The sequence below is a fragment of the Podarcis raffonei genome, chromosome 8 (genome assembly GCF_027172205.1).
Source record: "Podarcis raffonei isolate rPodRaf1 chromosome 8, rPodRaf1.pri, whole genome shotgun sequence".
Taxonomy (NCBI): domain Eukaryota; kingdom Metazoa; phylum Chordata; class Lepidosauria; order Squamata; family Lacertidae; genus Podarcis; species Podarcis raffonei.
In genome coordinates this window covers 6,700,422-6,716,994 of record NC_070609.1, presented here as the reverse complement: position 1 = coordinate 6,716,994, position 16,573 = coordinate 6,700,422, and the positions used below count along the sequence as shown (strand labels likewise).

The 16,573-nt window shown below is 50.0% G+C and overlaps 1 protein-coding gene across 6 annotated transcripts in view; it reads right to left on the bottom strand.

The window, feature by feature from the left end:
* Positions 1 to 6,350: 6,350 nt before the first annotated feature.
* The window catches only part of ACTN4 (actinin alpha 4), a 129,087-nt gene continuing 118,864 nt past the window's right edge, over positions 6,351 to 16,573 (bottom strand). For 2 of the 6 annotated variants that reach the window (XM_053401827.1, XM_053401826.1), the window contains exons 15-22: positions 15,010 to 15,192; positions 14,720 to 14,854; positions 13,026 to 13,205; positions 11,476 to 11,622; positions 9,944 to 10,024; positions 9,527 to 9,592; positions 7,837 to 7,995; positions 6,351 to 6,615 (exon numbers count right to left, since the gene is read on the bottom strand). In XM_053401827.1, the coding sequence (XP_053257802.1) occupies positions 6,457 to 6,615; positions 7,837 to 7,995; positions 9,527 to 9,592; positions 9,944 to 10,024; positions 11,476 to 11,622; positions 13,026 to 13,205; positions 14,720 to 14,854; positions 15,010 to 15,192 (1,110 nt within the window). In that variant the 3' untranslated portion in view covers positions 6,351 to 6,456. The remainder of the gene's footprint in view (positions 6,616 to 7,836; positions 7,996 to 9,526; positions 9,593 to 9,943; positions 10,025 to 11,475; positions 11,623 to 13,025; positions 13,206 to 14,719; positions 14,855 to 15,009; positions 15,193 to 16,573) is intronic. The other 4 variants (XM_053401831.1, XM_053401830.1, XM_053401829.1 and 1 more) reach the window with 2 other exon arrangements.

Here is a 16,573-nt window from a genome sequence, read left to right as displayed (position 1 = left end):
GATTCGAACCGCCGACCTTCTGATCGGCAAGTCCTAGGCTCTGTGGTTTAACCCACAGTGCCACCTGCGTCCCTAACCACAGCTGTAGTCCTCCATTACTTTCTCATCCTCATTTAAAGTAATCTGCTCTGGTGGCTTTTGCCTTTCCCAAATCTTCAGCTCCGTTGCACATCCCAGAGTTGTATTATGTGACAGGGAGACAAACTTGTCTCTTCTCTGATTCAGAGAACAGAATGGGGTTTGTGTGATGCTTTGTTGACTACAGGAAATAGAACCCATGAGATCTTGTGCCATGATATCAATGTCTTCCTAACGCCCAGAGATGTCCTTACCGTGAGGGAGATAAAATGGGGTGCTTGGGTGGTGCAGGATCCAGAGAACCAGGAAGGAACAGCAGCAACACAAAGAGGCCACATTATTCCTAGATCACAAAAGCTGCCACAAAACCGTTTTTATGTCAAAGATGCTCTTTTTGTACATCTGTTGTACAGCCAATTCTCTGTTACATCTTTGATTTCCACACTGAGGGAATGGGTAGTGGATTTTTTTCTTGCCTCAAATCCCGCCGCCCAAAAAAGTAACAATTTTAGGTCAAGTCCTAATCCCTTCTGACTTCTTTGCCAAAATAAAGGTAAAGGTAAAGGTACCCCTGCCCATACGGGCCAGTCGTGTCCGACTCCAGGGTTGTGCGCCCATCTCACTTAAGAGGCTGGGAGCCAGCGCTGTCCGGAGACACTTCCGGGTCACGTGGCCAGCGTGACAAGCTGCATCTGGTGAGCCAGCGCAGCACACGGAAACGCCGTTTCCCTTCCCGCTATAAAGCGGTACCTATTTATCTACTTGCACTTGGGGGTGCTTTCGAACTGCTAGGTGGGCAGGAGTGGGGAACGAAAGACGGGAGCTCACCCCGCCGCGGGGATTCGAACCGCCGACCATATGATCGGCAAGTCCTAGGCACTGAGGTTTTACCCACAGCGCCACCCGCGTCCCTTACAGGGAGACAAACTTCTCTCTTCTCCGATACCGAGAACAGAATGGGGTTTGTGTGATGCTTTGTGGACTATGGGAAATAGAACCCATGAGATCTTGTGCCATGATATCAATGTCTTCCTAACACCCAGAGATGTCCTTACTGGGAGGGAGATAAAATGGGATGCTTGGGAGGTGCAGGATCCCAATAACCAGGAAGGAACAGCAGCGACACAAAGAGGCCACATTATTCCTAGATCACAAAAGCTGCCACAAAACCGTTTTTGTGTCAAAGATGCTCTTTTTGTACATCTGTTGTACAGCCAATTCTCTGTTACATCTTTGATTTCCACATTGAAGGAATGGGTAGTGGATTTTTTCTTGCCTCAAATCCCGCTGCCCAAAAAAGTAACCATTTTAGGTCAAGTCCTAATCCCTTCTGACTTCTTTGCCAAAATAAAGGTAAAGGTAAGGTAAAGGTACCCCTGCCCGTACGGGCCAGTCGTGTCCGACTCTAGGGTTGTGCACCCATCTCACTCTAGAGGCCGGGAGCCAGCGCTGTCCGGAGACACTTCCGGGTCACGTGGCCAGCGTGACAAGCTGCATCTGGCGAGCCAGCGCAGCACACGGAACGCCGTTTACCTTCCAGCTATAAAGCGGTACCTATTTATCTACTTGCACTTAGGGGTGCTTTCGAACTGCTAGGTGGGCAGGAGCTGGGACCGAAAGACGGGAGCTCACCCCGCCGCAGGGATTCGAACCGCCGACCATATGATCGGCAAGTCCTAGGCACTGAGGTTTTACCCACAGCGCCACCCGCGTCCCTTACAGGGAGACAAACTTTTCTCTTCTCCGATACCGAGAACAGAATGGGGTTTGTGTGATGCTTTGTGGACTATGGGAAATAGAACCCATGAGATCTTGTGCCATGATATCAATGTCTTCCTAACACCCAGAGATGTCCTTACTGGGAGGGAGATAAAATGGGATGCTTGGGAGGTGCAGGATCCCAATAACCAGGAAGGAACAGCAGCGACACAAAGAGGCCACATTATTCCTAGATCACAAAAGCTGCCACAAAACCGTTTTTGTGTCAAAGATGCTCTTTTTGTACATCTGTTGTACAGCCAATTCTCTGTTACATCTTTGATTTCCACATTGAAGGAATGGGTAGTGGATTTTTTTTATTGCCTCAAATCCCGCTGCCCAAAAAAGTAACCATTTTAGGTCAAGTCCTAACCCCTTCTGACTTCTTTGCCAAAATATGAGTCGGCAATTCTCCACAACCCACATTCCCATCGCTCTGCTGCATTGGGTGCTGCTATTGGTTCAATAACGGAAACCTGCAAAACACACATTTGAAAAACCGAAATGTTAAGAAACCTCACAAAATCCTCATTGTACCTCTTCTCTTTCTTTGCCAGGAAGGGGTTAGAGACAGCTCCCGGCCAGAGATGAACCACACAATGGTTGCAACTTTCATGTAGGAAAACAACATTAATATACAGCAAGATTTATCATTATCCTAGGCTGCAAAGCACACACACACACAAAGCATCTAATGCTTGCCTTTTTAGTGTTTCAGAGAATGTGTTGAGCTGGAGAGAAAGTTTAACAGATCCAATACTTATCAGCAGAGGGGGAAATGGTTTGTGAAATACACTGTTGTAAACAAAAAATCCTATTACAACACGGACGGCAATAACTGCCTCCTTGACAAGAGTTTATACTAGCTGTGGAATTTCTTTTCTGGTCACTGACCTCCAAATGCCTTAAGTTGAGGCTAAAACTGGATTTTGTCTCCGAAGTCTTTATTTGTGGGTGATCATGCGGCAGAGACAGCGAAAAGTGACCATTTCCTCCCCTTCCCACACACGTGGACTGATCAGAAAAGTATTCGCAAACAATTCCCAACCCAGCCCACAAACCAGCCTTCCCAATAATTCGTTACAGTATTAAAGATAAGAGTTTATGAATAGAGATAAGTTCATGTTAGTCCATAGTAAGATTTGACGTGAAGATCTTAGTTTCAATCGCCCTCTCCTGGTTTCTGATCCATAATTGATTTCTGACTTCTGCTCAGTGATTGAAACTAAGATCTTCACGTCAAATCTTACTATGGACTTACATGAACTTATCTCTATTCATATACTCTTATCTTTAATACTGTAACGAATTATTGTGCTATATACACGTATCCTTTCGAGTTTGAGTCTGTAATCTCTATTTGAGTTTGTAATCCTTGTCAGAACACACACTTCTGAATGGATTAGTTTTTGTTACAATTGACTATTGATTTGCAAGTAGGAACCACTCCCACTATTGAAACTTATATTGGCCAGAATTCTTGGTGTGCTTTTTTCCTGGAAATTTCCTCAGAGCAGCCAGCCATTTTAACGGCTCTCCTGCGTCGCTTTTAAAGGATTTGTGTGACTCTGCCCCGATCTTTTGCGAGAGGGCGGCATATAAATGGTTGGGCCGGGACCCCCGTAATGTGCCAAGTCTTCCAACTGCATCAGGCAGCTTTGTGTGAATTCGCACATGGCGGTAAAGGAACAGGGATGGGGAGGCAAATGAGTAAAGGAGGGAAGCGGTGGGAAATAATAATAATAATAATAATAATAATATAATATTTATACCCCGCCCATCTGGCTGAGTTTCCCCAGCAACTCTGGGCGGCTCCCAATCAAGTATTAAAAACAATACAGCGTTAAATATTTAAAATATTTAAAACTTCCCTGCCTTCAGATGTCTTTTAAAAATAGGATAGCTACTTATTTCCTTCACATCTGAAGGGAGGGCGTTCCACAGGGTGGGAGCCACTACCAAGAAGGCCCTCTGGGCAGAACGATGGGGGTGGAGACGCTCCTTCAGGTATACTGGGCCGAGGCCATTTAGGGCTTTCAAGGTCAGCACCAACACTCTGAATTTTGCTCGGAAACGTACTGGAAAGAACGACAACAGAGAAATCATCCTTAAAAATATTACATTTTATTGTCTTGTTCCCAAGTGGGAGGAGGGCTGGTTTTCCCCGGAAAGCTCAGAAGTTTGTAGAACAGAGGCAGACAGAAGCCAGCTACTCCCTATTGGCTGAACTGCCCGAACCCTGCAGAGGGCAGGCATTCAGGAGCAAACACAATAAAATAAGCTAAACCTTCTCCGACGACAAAAAGAAAGAAGGAAGAAGAGAACCAAAACGAAAAAGATGGGTGACCAAAAATTAAAAAAGGTGTAGGAATGTTACTGGTTCCCCACGCCCGCCCCCAGTGCTACGGTCAGCCATAAGTTTTTAATTACATGATGAAGGAAAAAGACAAAGACCAAAAAAAAAAACCCGAACAAACAAACCCAAACACACCCTTCGGCAATATACGATGCTAGATGTATATATATATTTAATAATAATAAATCTGGACGTTATTAAATTGCAACAGTTTGCTGTGTTTTTAATTTCTCTCTTTCTTTTTTTAAAAAAAGATCTCTGCACGGTTCTCTTCGTTTTAGATTTGGTCCTCAGAAAACCCTGCACCATGATGAAGAAATTACAAAAAAATAGATATATATATAATATATATATATATAGAAGCGTGAAGCAATGGATTTTTTATTTTTATGGGCTGTTCAGAGCGAGGCGAGAGAGAAGAGAGGAAGACTAAGTGAGCAAGTCGCTCCTGCCCTGCGGGGGGAAAAGAGGGAGCAGCCAAACAGTTTGCGAGGTGCCCAAAGAACTGTTTTGCCTGCTGCGGAGTCTGTTTCGCTACCTTGACGCTACCTTGCAAGGATCACCCCCAGAGGATGCTGGGAAGCACGGTCTTGGGGCTCCCCCTTCCTTCTCAGACACCCCTCAAAAGTTCCCTCCGAAAGCACCTGTAGTTATTTGCGATTTCCCCCTGCCCCTCGCCTTGGGGGTCATCTACCCACAATTTCACTTTTCTCACCCTCACCCAAAAAAACCACCCTCGGGTGTGAAACAAGGGTGTCGAGAAAGGGGGAAACGAGACAAATCCGTTCCGGATCGGCCTGCTTTTTAAGACTGATGCTCGGCTCCTAGCACCTCTCCCCCCCTCCCGGAGAAAGTTAAAGCCCCTCCTCGCGACACCTCTGGGCGCACGATAAAACGAACCGTTTTTGCGTTTCGGCCTCAAAGACGGGCGTCAGTATTGCTGAGATTGTGTTATTTCCAAACTCTGTTACAAAAGCGGCTTGGGGGGGGTGTTGCCGCGACCTGATGGCATGGGGCAGAGAAGGATGGGTGGATTTATAAAACCGGAGACTAGGGTGGGAGAAAAGAGGCGAAAGGGCCCGACTTGGGTGGGGATATCCGTTTCGCAAAGGTTTTGCTTCTCCTGCGAGCAACGGATTTGAGGAGAGAGGCACTGCCTCTTTGAACACTCGCGTGCTCAGTCTGCGGAATGGGAAAGGGCCAATACGCCCTTGCCAGGTGCAAGCCCTCCCAAATAGGAAGGCAACCTATTTCTTCAAGCAGGTGAAGGGCAAACCGCGTACGTCAAACTAAGCAGCGTGTGCCACGGAGAGCTTGGGTGGCCGCGAACGAGGGCACTGCTTAAAGGAGCTGCCTAGGACTGGCTGTATGGACCCAACCCTCCTTCCTGGTCAAAGCTAACAGCCTGGGCAGAAACCGCGAGTTGGACCTGGACGCTTGAAGAGGGTCCCCATCCTCCTCCTCCTCTCGCCCCTAATGGGGGGAAAGAGCCAGTCAGAGGTGCGACACTGGGGTTGGGGGGCGAGAGGCACAGGCTAGGACCAAAAACTGCCTAGCGCAGAGAGCGGAAAGGTCCGGAATGAGGTATCTAGGTTCTGTGTCAGAGAGAGAGAGAGGAAAGCAAGGAAGTGGGTCCTCCGGATCCTGAAGGCGGTGGGTTTCGACGCGCCGCGGACCGAGGGCGGCTTGGGGGCACCCCAAACACATAAATTAAAAGGCAGCGCCCAAGAAGAGATGGAGGGAGGGCCCTGAATATGCCAGTCGACAGTAGAACTCTCCACCCCACCCCGGGCCCGATTAAGATCAGTAGAAGGAAGGAAACCGGAATGTCATCTATATAGAACAAAAATAGCCACAGTGGCGGCCGGGATGCTTTTTCGCCTTTGCTGGAAAGGCCTCGGGGCCAAATTCTTCCTTCCTCGCCCGGGGAAACAAGGAGCCACACTGAGCTCCTCCGCTGCTCAGAGTTTTGGGGGAAAGAACTGTTGCATAGTGTCCGTCGAGTGCGCAATGGGGATGGGGTGGGGTGGGGGAGAAGGGGGTGGGGAGGGGGTGGCACAGGCCAGCTCCCAGGGTCGCCCAGCGTGGAGGCAGCTTTCTGTCCTCAGAGATAAAGTGAAAGAGAGAGAAGGAAAGAGAAAGACAGCCTTCCCATTGCTGTGTTTGTGTGTGTTTGTGTGAATGGGGGAAAATCAAGAGCGCCGCCCCCCCTCCCCCCAAAGCGCCAGCGCTTGCTGTTGCCGCCGCTGCCTCCGGCTCTAGCCTCACAGGTCGCTCTCGCCGTAAAGCGCTGTGGAGAAGGACTTGTAGTCGAGGGCACCGGGGATGGCGTCGGGCCCCTGGTAAGGTGCCATGCGCGCGATGCAGTACTCGGCCTGGTCGGGGGGGAGCTCTCGCCGAAGCTCCTCTGCCGTGATGTAGTTCTGCGTCAGGGATGGGGGAGAGAGAGAAGAGGCCTCTGTGAGGTTGCGCCCACCGGGTGGCGGATCAGGAACATTTGGATAACACAAAGTGGTTTTTTGCGGTCCCAAGCCAATATTTGCAGCAAACTCCATCGATTTGCAGCACATAAATTTAAAGCACATAGCTTCCCCTCCCTGCAGAATCCTGGGAACTGTAGTTTAAGGGTGCTGGGAGTTGTAGTTCTGTGAGGGCGAAGCTACAGCTCCCAGGATTTTTATTTTTTTAAAGTTTATTATTTTACATTGATTTACAGTGGTACCTCGGGTTAAGTACTTAATTCGTTCCGGAGGTCCGTTCTTAACCTGAAACTGTTCTTAACCTGAAGCACCACTTTAGCTAATGGAGCCTCCTGCTGCTGCCGCGCCGCTGGAGCATGATTTCTGTTCTTATCCTAAAGCAAAGTTCTTAACCTGAAGCACTATTTCTGGGTTAGCGGAGTCTGTAACCTGAAGCGTATGTAACCCGAGGTACCACTGTACGTTAAGATCATATAACATACAATTTACATCAAAACCGATTTATCCTGGCAACTTCCCATCCTTAATCCATGTTCGTCCGATTCCCTCTCTTCCCTGCTGCCTGTCCATTCACCTTATCCATTCACCAAAGACATTGCAATCTTTTCTATTTTCTTTCCATTATTCACAAGGCAAAACCTGCATGAAATTTTATTTCGCTGTATTGTGTTCTTATATAAACTAAAAAGGGTCTCCGTTCTTCCACAGATATTTTGACTTTCTGATTCCTTATTTTAGCTGTGAGTTCCCAGATTCTTGGGCGGGCGGGGGGGAAAGTCATGTGCTTCAAATGCAGTGTTGAATGTGTTTGAAACGTACGAGCCGATCTGCCCCCAAACTCATCTCAAGCCAAAAAAATGTCCTGGGAGACTACACTCTCTGAACTTTCAAAAAGTTTTCTAAATTCTGCACCGAGAGAAGCCATATTCTGCCCTGAAATCAGGTGAAATCTTGCACAAATCTGCATGATCTCCCTTACTTGGCATTTGATAATCAGAGGGAGGGGGCCCTAGCCCCAAATGCTAGAAAACCGACTCAGTTCTTCCTCTGGCTTCTGAGATTTTAGCACTCTCAGCAATGTCTTTTCAGCCACAACAGCTAGAAATGTTTCCCCCCCCCCTCGTTTCTTTAAAGTCTTTCCCCTCCCTTGTTGAACTCACTCACCTTGTCTCCAGCCAGGACCTTGAAGGAGGCAATGACCTGGTCGGCCGTATCCGTGTCCGTGGTCTCCCGGGACATGAAATCGATGAAGGCTTGGAAAGTCACCACTCCGCTGTTGTTGGGGTCCACGACACTCATGATCCGGTTGAATTCCGCATCTCCCTGGCGAGACAGAGGCGGGGGTGAGAGAAAGGAGGTCATTTGAGTCTCCTGGCAAAATGGCAGCGAAACAGCTGGGTCCGTTTGACGGCTCTGACACATTTGATGGAAAACTCAGCTGTGGCCTCAAGCTTTAAAGAAGTTCCCCCCAATCCGTGGCAAAGTAGCTGTCCGAATTTGGACTGGTGGGAATTCTGTGGAGTTCGGAACTACACCCAGACGATCTTGGCCCAAACCTTTCTTGCTTAAGGTTTCCTAGGCTTAATTTCCATTTGAATCTCCTGTGATCACAGCGTTATACTAGGGAGGAGCCGTAGCAGGGCGGCAGGTCACCTGCTTGGCATGTAGAGGGTCTCCAGTCCCTCCCATATCCAGTTAAAAGGAAAAAAGACCAGATAGCAGGAAATGGGGAAGAGCTTTTCTCTGCCTTAGATCTTGGGAGAATGGCTGGCAGCCTCAGCAGGCAATGCTGGGCTCAATCAGCCGACCCCAACATAGTGCCCTCCAGAGGGCCAGCGATGAAGGAGGGCACCGCGTTGGAGAAGGCAGAGCTAGATGGGCAAACAAGTCAAACCTGGCATAAAAGCAGCTTCCTCTACGCTACTTATTAGAAATCTATACCCCGCTTTTCACTTTATATGGGTCTCAAAGTGGCCACCGGAGAATAAAAACGTACCATACACCGACGCTGAAGCACATTCAAAGCACACGGCTTTCCCCCAAAGAACTGTGGGAACTGTAGTTTGTTAAGGGTACTTGGGAGCGTGGCTCTGCGGAGGGCAAACTACAATTCCCAGCATCCTTTGGTGGAAGTCACATGCTTCAAATGTACGGCACAGCTGTGCCTGAAATGTAAAATGCTGGAGAATAAAACATCGGAGCAGCATTTGTGAGGGACAAAGGCTTCCTGGAATAAAACCATCTTAACCAGGCACCTGAAACATAGTAGGGGTGGTGCCTGCCTGATTTCTGACCCCCCCATGTTTATTTTATACAAAGTCATCCCTCTACAGCCATCCCCACTCAGCCAAAGGGAACTCCCCCCACCCTGCCGATTCATAGTAGAAATAGTCTGCAAGATCATCTAATCTAGCAACCTGTCCCATAGCGGCCAAACAAGCACCCCCAATGGGAAGCCCACAAGCAACAGCACCCTCTCCCCACCTGTGACTCCCAGCAGCCCTAGCAAATGCCCACCCACCAGTAACCCTGAATTTATCACCCGCCTTTTCTTGCAAACCACTTGGCCGTAAGCACAGCCCCGACCCCTGACCCGACTTGACATCACGTTCCGACTCACACCCTAGGCCCGTGTTCTTCAGCCAGGACCACAACTCCCACAATCCCCGGCTAAGCTGGCAGGGGATGATGGGAGCTGGAGTTCAGCAAGGCCAGGCGGAAGGACACTGCCCAAGGCGAGGGCCGGCCACGCAACGGACAGATGCAGCATTTCGGCTGTTGCCAGCTGCTGCCGTCGGCATGGAGGACAGAGCGAGGAAGAGAAGTGGGGAGGAAAGCAGAGAGCAGAGCGTACCAGGCTGTATCCCGTGGAGATAAGCAGGGCTCGGTAGTCGTCTGTGTCCATGCTGCCCGTGCGCTTCTATTCCCAGAGGCCGACAGGCGAAGGGAGGGAGAAGGCAGAGAACACAGATGGAGGAGGCATGCAAAAGTGGAAAGGGAGGAGAGGGCCACAGAAAGAGAGAACATCAGTCAGGAGAAGCCATCGAGATGCCACGTAAACAGACGACAGGGGAAGTAGGGGAAGACACAGGCGCACAAATCGGATACACGAAACACGGCGACGACAAGGTGGCGGGAGGAGAAAGAAGAAGAAGAAGAGTGGGTGTTTGATGGTGGGGAGAAACAAACGTGGTGAAGGAAGAGAGAAAGGAGATCAGGTTAATTGCAAGATCGCCAAGCGGCTGCGCGGTTTTTAACGGGCATCGGGTACCTGTCGGTCATTCTCCACATCGTATCCCAAGCTGATGAGGCAGGCTTTGAACTCTTCGGGTCCCAGGGAGCCGCCGTGGTCCTGCCGCCGGGCCACGCGCAGGGAGGGGCGGAGGGCGCGGCATGCACATTTGAGGGGGGTGGGGAGGAGGGCGGGAGAGCCCACGTGCACACGACAAGGGAGGGGGGAAGGGGAAAAGACACGGCGTTAGTTCCAGCACTCTCGTGGATGCTCTCGGGGGGAGCTCCAGCCCGCAGGCCCAGGAAGTGGGCAGAGGAGGAGGGGAAGAAGAAGAAGAGCCTTTGGGACTCCTGCTTCAAGGACCTGGCTGCGGGGCTCAAAAGAGACAGGACTTTCGCAACACCACCTGTTCTGATCAGACGTGCAGCAACAAGCCATTAAAAAATGAACACTGGCTTCTATGGGGGGGTGTCAACCTGGGAAGGGAGCCCAACTAGGAGAAGGAAAACTCTGAGCTTAAACCTCTGCTGCTTTGCAGGACATCTTTGGGAGAAAATAATAATAATAATACAGTGGTGCCTCGCAAGATGAAATTAATTCGTTCTGCAATTTTTCGTCTTGCAAATTTTTCATCTTGCGAAGCACGGTCAAGTCGCAACTGCACCTCTTCAAGCGGTTTTAAGAAAAAGGAAACAAACTTGCAAGACGTTTTCGTCTTGCGAAGCAAGCCCATAGGGAAATTCGTCTTGCGAAGCAACTCAAAAAACGAAAAACTCTTTCGTCTTGCGAGTTTTTCGTCTTCCGAGGCATTCGTCTTGCGAGGTACCACTGTAATAATTTACCATTTATACCCCGCCCATCTGGCTGGGCCTCCCCAGCCACCCTGGGCGGCCCCCAACCAAACATTAAAATACAGTAAGACATCAAACATTAAAAGCGTCCCTAAACAGGGCTGCCTTCAGATGTCTTCTGAAAGTTTGGTAGTTGTTGTTCTCTTTGACATCTGATGGAGGGGGGGCGTTCCACAGGGCAGGTGCCACCACCAAGAAGGCCCTCTGCCTGGTACCCTGTAACTTGGCTTCTCGCAGTGAGGGAACCGCCAGAAGGCCCTCGGAGCTGGACCTCAGTGTCCGGGAAGAGCGATGGGGGTGGAGACTCTCCTTCAGATATATTGGACCGAGGCCGTTTAGGGCTTTAAAGGTCAGAGCCAACACTTTGAATTGTGCTTGGAAACATACTGGGAGGAAGGCTCGGGAGGAAAATATAAATCATGAAGAACGAGCATGGCCTGGAAATTAAGGTAAACAAAAGCACTCATGGCAGCGCTCCAAGGCTGAGCTCAGAGGACCCTCCAACTGGTGCCAGCCTCTGGCATTTTTCAATCTGAGGAACGAACCCTTTTCTGTGGGCAGGAGTTTCCTCTCTTTCATTCTTTTTTTTAGTGATCAGAGGCAGGAAAGTCACACGCACACACACCAACAGACACACAGAGGGCAGACTCTTCCGCATCCAAAAATGACGTTCCGGCTGCTCCACGGCGAGGCCCCAGCCCTGCGCCAAACTCAGGTTACCTTATCGAAGTGGTTGAAGGAGGCCCGGAACTCCTGCATCTGCTCCTGGCTGATCCCCTTGGCGTCCCGGGTCAAGATTTGGTTCTCCACCTCGTTGCTGGTCCGGGCTGTGGTGGTGAGGAGTTGTTCCCACCCGACACGGATATGCTGGGAACGGAGAGTTCGGGGCGGGAGGGGAAGAGGCAAGGCTGAATAACTCACTCGCTTTGGTGTCCTGCCTTCTTGAAGACTGAATCCGCACCTGGGGCCTATCAGGGGCTAAGATCTGGTAGAGGGCAGAGGGTTACCCCAGCCCCAGCAACAAGGGTTGCTTTGTAAAGAACTAGGCAGAAACCCCCGAATCAAAGCCTTCCCCATTCAGCAAAAGGGCCTAGGAAGACGAGCCCGGCTGGTGTAAGCCCGAAACCCTAAAACCAGCAGCCAGCCCTGGAAACTCTCCCTGGGCTTGAGACGCTGCCTTCCTATATGTTTCCAAATGGCTTCGACTGAAGTACTTTATCATTGTTGTCTGTGCCATTTATTCTTTGAATAATAATAATAATAATAAAATTTTATTTATATCCCGCCCTCCCCAGCCGAAGCCAGGCTCAGAGCGGCTAACAACAATAAAAGTAACACAGCATTCTAAAATCAATTCATTTTAAAATCAATTCAAAAATCAAATTAATGGCAACCACTGGGCTAGAGTTTTGTGAGGATTACCAAAGGAGGGGGTCAGGCTGCCTTGACCAAAGGCCTGGTGGAACAGCTCTGTCTTGCAGGCCCTGTGGAAAGATGTCAAGTCCCACAGGGCCCTAGTCTCTTGTGACAGAGCATTCCAGCAGATCGGGGCCACAGCTGAAAAAGCCCTGGCTCTGGCTGAGGCCAGCCTAACCTCCCTGTGGCCCGGGACCTCTGAGATGTTTTTGTTTGAAGACCGTAAGGTCCTCCGTGGGACATACCAGGAGAGGCGGTCCTGTAGGTACGAGGGTCCTAGGCCGTATAGGGCTTTAAAGGTTAAAACCAGCACCTTAAACCTGATCCTGTGCTCCACCGGGAGCCAGTGCAGCTGGTATAGCACCGGGTGAATGTGATCCCATGGCGAGGACCCCGTAAGGAGTCTCGCCGCGGCATTCTGCACCCGCTGGAGTTTCTGGGTCAGCCCCACGTAAAGTGAGTTACTTCTTTGAAAAAAGCAGCTACAGTGGTAGCTCGGTTCTCGAACGTAAATCTGTTCCGGAAGACCGTTCAAGTTCCGAATCGTTCGAAAACCGAGGCACAAAGGGCTGTCTGCAGATTCAGTTGAGAAAATAGAAATGCATGCAGTGGAAGCTGTTTGACTTCCAAGGCGCGTTCGAAGACGGAAGCATCTGCTTCCGGGTTTTCGTTGCGTTCGGGTTCCGAAACTTTCGTCAACGGAGACGTTCCAAGGACCGAGGTACCACTGTATCAGTTTTGCGAGGCCTGTTCCACGGCTCCCACTTCCCCAGCATGCAAACTGCCAGAAAAAACCCCCCAGAGTGGCCGGTTGTCTGGCTAGCTGGCCGAGAGCGTCCCCAGGCTGCCCTCACCTCCATAGTGAAGTTGGTGTGCTTGTTGTCGAAGATGAGCGCCTCTTGGATGAGCTGGTGCTGCTGCTCCAAGATGTCGATGTTGGGCTTGTAATCCACGATGCTCTGCTCATACAGCTTCAGGTGGTCCAGCTGGTCCTCCAGGGTCCCGTTCATCTCGATGGAGATGCGCCCGATCTCCTGGCGGAGGGGGGAGAGAAGAAGGTGGAGCCGTGTCTGGGCAAACAGGCCGGGCAAGCAGAGATCCTGCCCAGAACTAGCTTGACAGCCTGGCTTTTAGACCTGCCCCTAATTCAACCAGTGGGCATGGCTAGTATTATACTCCAAGTCCGCTACACCAGCCCAAAAGGCTCTCAGAGCAGCAGAGACCATGGTGAGAGACGGGCGATTCCTGGCTCACACATCTCACTGTTGGCTCTTACGCTGTACAGATGCTCCAGAGCTCCAGCTTTTTCCACCTGCCTTGCCCCACCCTCCAGAACCTGAGAGCCTTTCCCAGACCGTGACTATGAGAACAGCAGAAACAGCTGGGAAGAGAGGAGGAGTTCAGGGATATTTTCAAAAAACATTTTCGTCATCTGTGTGCCCTCGTTTCTCAATTTGATGCTGGTTTCGTGTTATTTTATGCATTGTGTCCTGCCGTTATTTTTATTGATTACAGCTTAGTAATTCTTTATTCTAACTGATAAGTGTAAACTGTTTAATTATTATTTAAATTAACTGTTTACTGTTATATTCTAATAGACTAATGAATATTGCTTTATTCAAGTTGTTTATTTTTAACTTATGCTTCAATCAATCAATCTTTATTATGGTCCAGAGACCCAACAAATCGTTACAAAGCAATGCACAGGTTTCAAGATGGCATCGTTAGTGGTAGCATCGACTTGAGCTCCGCATCAGTTGTGCGGTTTTTATTATTTTTATCAGTATTTTATTAGTTTTATCAGCCACAGTATTTTATCTCTATCATTTGGCAGCTTTTCCTCAACTATTATATTCACAAAGCTTGAGTTGAAAGTCTTAGAGAAAGTCTTGGAAAGTCTCGGAGAAAGCCTTAATTAGCTCCAGCTCAACTAAACCTACCAACTACTTATCAGCAGGAGTGGAGATTAAACACCCTATCGTGGGAGGACACAGAGCTTCCTGATTTACAGCAGAAATTAGTAGCGTCTGTATCTCCGCGAAATGTCTAGGAAAAAGAAGCGACCGACCTCATCCCCACAAGTGAGCCCACAGCAGAAGAGCAAGCAGAGTAAAATGGACCATTTTGTAACAGCACAGAATTCAGAACCTACTACATCAAATAGAGCTCAGTCCCAGGTAGGTGGGGACGCTTTAATGGGTGGAGATCACCCAGGGGAGAACGCTGAGATGAGCGCTCATGAACTACCCCATGAACTACTATCTGAGGGGGCACCGCTCTATGCGGAAATACTAGCGGACCACTGTCTGCTGACTTATGCTTTTATTATGAGTTTTTAAAGAATTGGATAAGATAGCTATTAGGCGTGTGATCTTTGCTGTCTATCTTGCAGGCTCGTAAACTGCCTTGTGTTTACAAGAAAGGCGGTATACGAATTGATAGTGAAAATGAAACGAAACGGAAATCTCTCCTCTCTGCACCTCTCCAAATTCTCCTGTGGGGCAAGCGGGGAGCAGCAAGCGGGGAGCAGCGGGCCGAGCCCCCTCACCTCCATTTTGGTCTGGATCCAAGGCCCCACAATGTTGGCCTGGCTAGCAAACTGCCGGCGCAGATGTTCATTGGACTGCTGCTTGCTCTGTTCGTCTTGCAGGGCGTGGTCCCTCTTTGGCACCAGCTGCTGGACCTGCTCCAACGAGAACAAAAAGAGTTGGATCGTCAGCCCCCAGCGTCTCCCACCAGCTGAACTGGTCGTGGGCCATTTCAGCTGGGCGTCTTCTCTCGCCCCCCATCTCCCTCCAGGACTCTGCCTGGATTCGTGAAACGGTCATCTCCACGCACCCTTTCCCACTTGGAGTTGATGATCTGCGGAGTGACCGAAGTGTACGGGTTGTTCCCGGAGAGTTTTATGTTGTTGTAGTCTGCAATCTTCTGCGCTTCGCTCTGGATACCCAGGATGGCCTCACGCTCCTTGTCCGCGTCGGGAAGGGTGGACTTGAACTGATCGTGGGCTGCAATCAATCCCTGGGAGAAAAAGGGGTTTGTTAGCTGCGATTCCTGCCTTGCAGGGCATTGGACTAGATTAAAATCTTTGGTCCCTTCCAACTCTACAATGCTATGATGCTGCGACCCAGGAGGCAGAGCGCCGCCTGCCAAGTTCTGTTTGGCTTTTAAAGCCACGTGAAAGCAGCTTCATGTACAGTGGTACCTCGGGTTAAGTACTTAATTCGTTCCGGGGGTCCGTTCTTAACCTGAAACTGTTCTTAACCTGAAGCACCACTTTAGCTAATAGGGACTCCCGCCACGCCGCCAGAGCACGATTTCTGTTCTCATCCTGAAGCAAAGTTCTTAACCCGAAGTACTATTTCTGGGTCAGCAGAGTCTGTAACCTGAAGCGTATGTGACCCGAGGCACCACTGTACAGGCATATGAACCTGTCTTATACCAAGTCAGGATGCAGGAAGCTGCCTTAAGGTGATGGGTCCCCCAAGCCTCAGGTGATCTTCCCCAGTCCTGGGGACCCAAGATTCTCTGAACTGGTGTCATGGAGTGGTTGGACTCTGAGGAGCAGTGGGAGGAACCAGTCGGGAAACCCCGGCAGAAGGAGGTTCAGAGCCTGGGGAGGGGTGGTGGGACAATGACGGGTGCTCAGAGGGAGAAGACCAGGAAGAGGAGGTGTCAGAGGCCGAAAGGGTGACAGGGCTTAGTGAGCAGGGAGAGTCTGTGGCAGAAAGAAGTTCAGAATCAAGAGGCTGGAGAGGAGGGAGGCCAAGAGGCCGAGGTGAGTCTGGCTGGTGTGTCCTCTTGCTGCTGTGACAAGCTCCCCTTCTCCCAGAACCAGGAGAGGCGTGAAAAGGGCGGAGGAGAGGTTGGCTGCATGTAGGCACAGTAGACAGCATCTTAAAAAGCAGAGACATCACCTTGCCAACAAAGGTCCGTATAGTTAAAGCTATGGTTTTCCCAGTAGTGATGAATGGAAGTGAGAGCTGGACCATAAAGAAGGCTGATGGCCGAAGAATTGATGCTTTTGAATGATGGTGCTGGAGGAGACTCTTGAGAGTCCCTTGGACTGCAAGAAGATCAAACCTCTCCATTCTGAAGGAAATCAGCCCTGAGTGCTCATGGGAAGGACAGATCCTGAAGCTGAGGTTCCAAGACTTTGGCCACCTCATGAGAAGAGAAGACTCCCTGGAAAAGACCCTGAAGTTGGGAAAGATGAAGGGCACAAGGAGAAGGGGACGACAGAGGACGAGATGGTTGGACAGTGTTCTCGAAGCTACCAGCATGAGTTTGACCAAGCTGCGGGAGGCAGTGGAAGACAGGAGTGCCTGGCGTGCTCTGGTCCAGGGGGTCACGAGGAGTCGGACATGACTAAACGACTAAACAACGACAACAAGAGGCACAG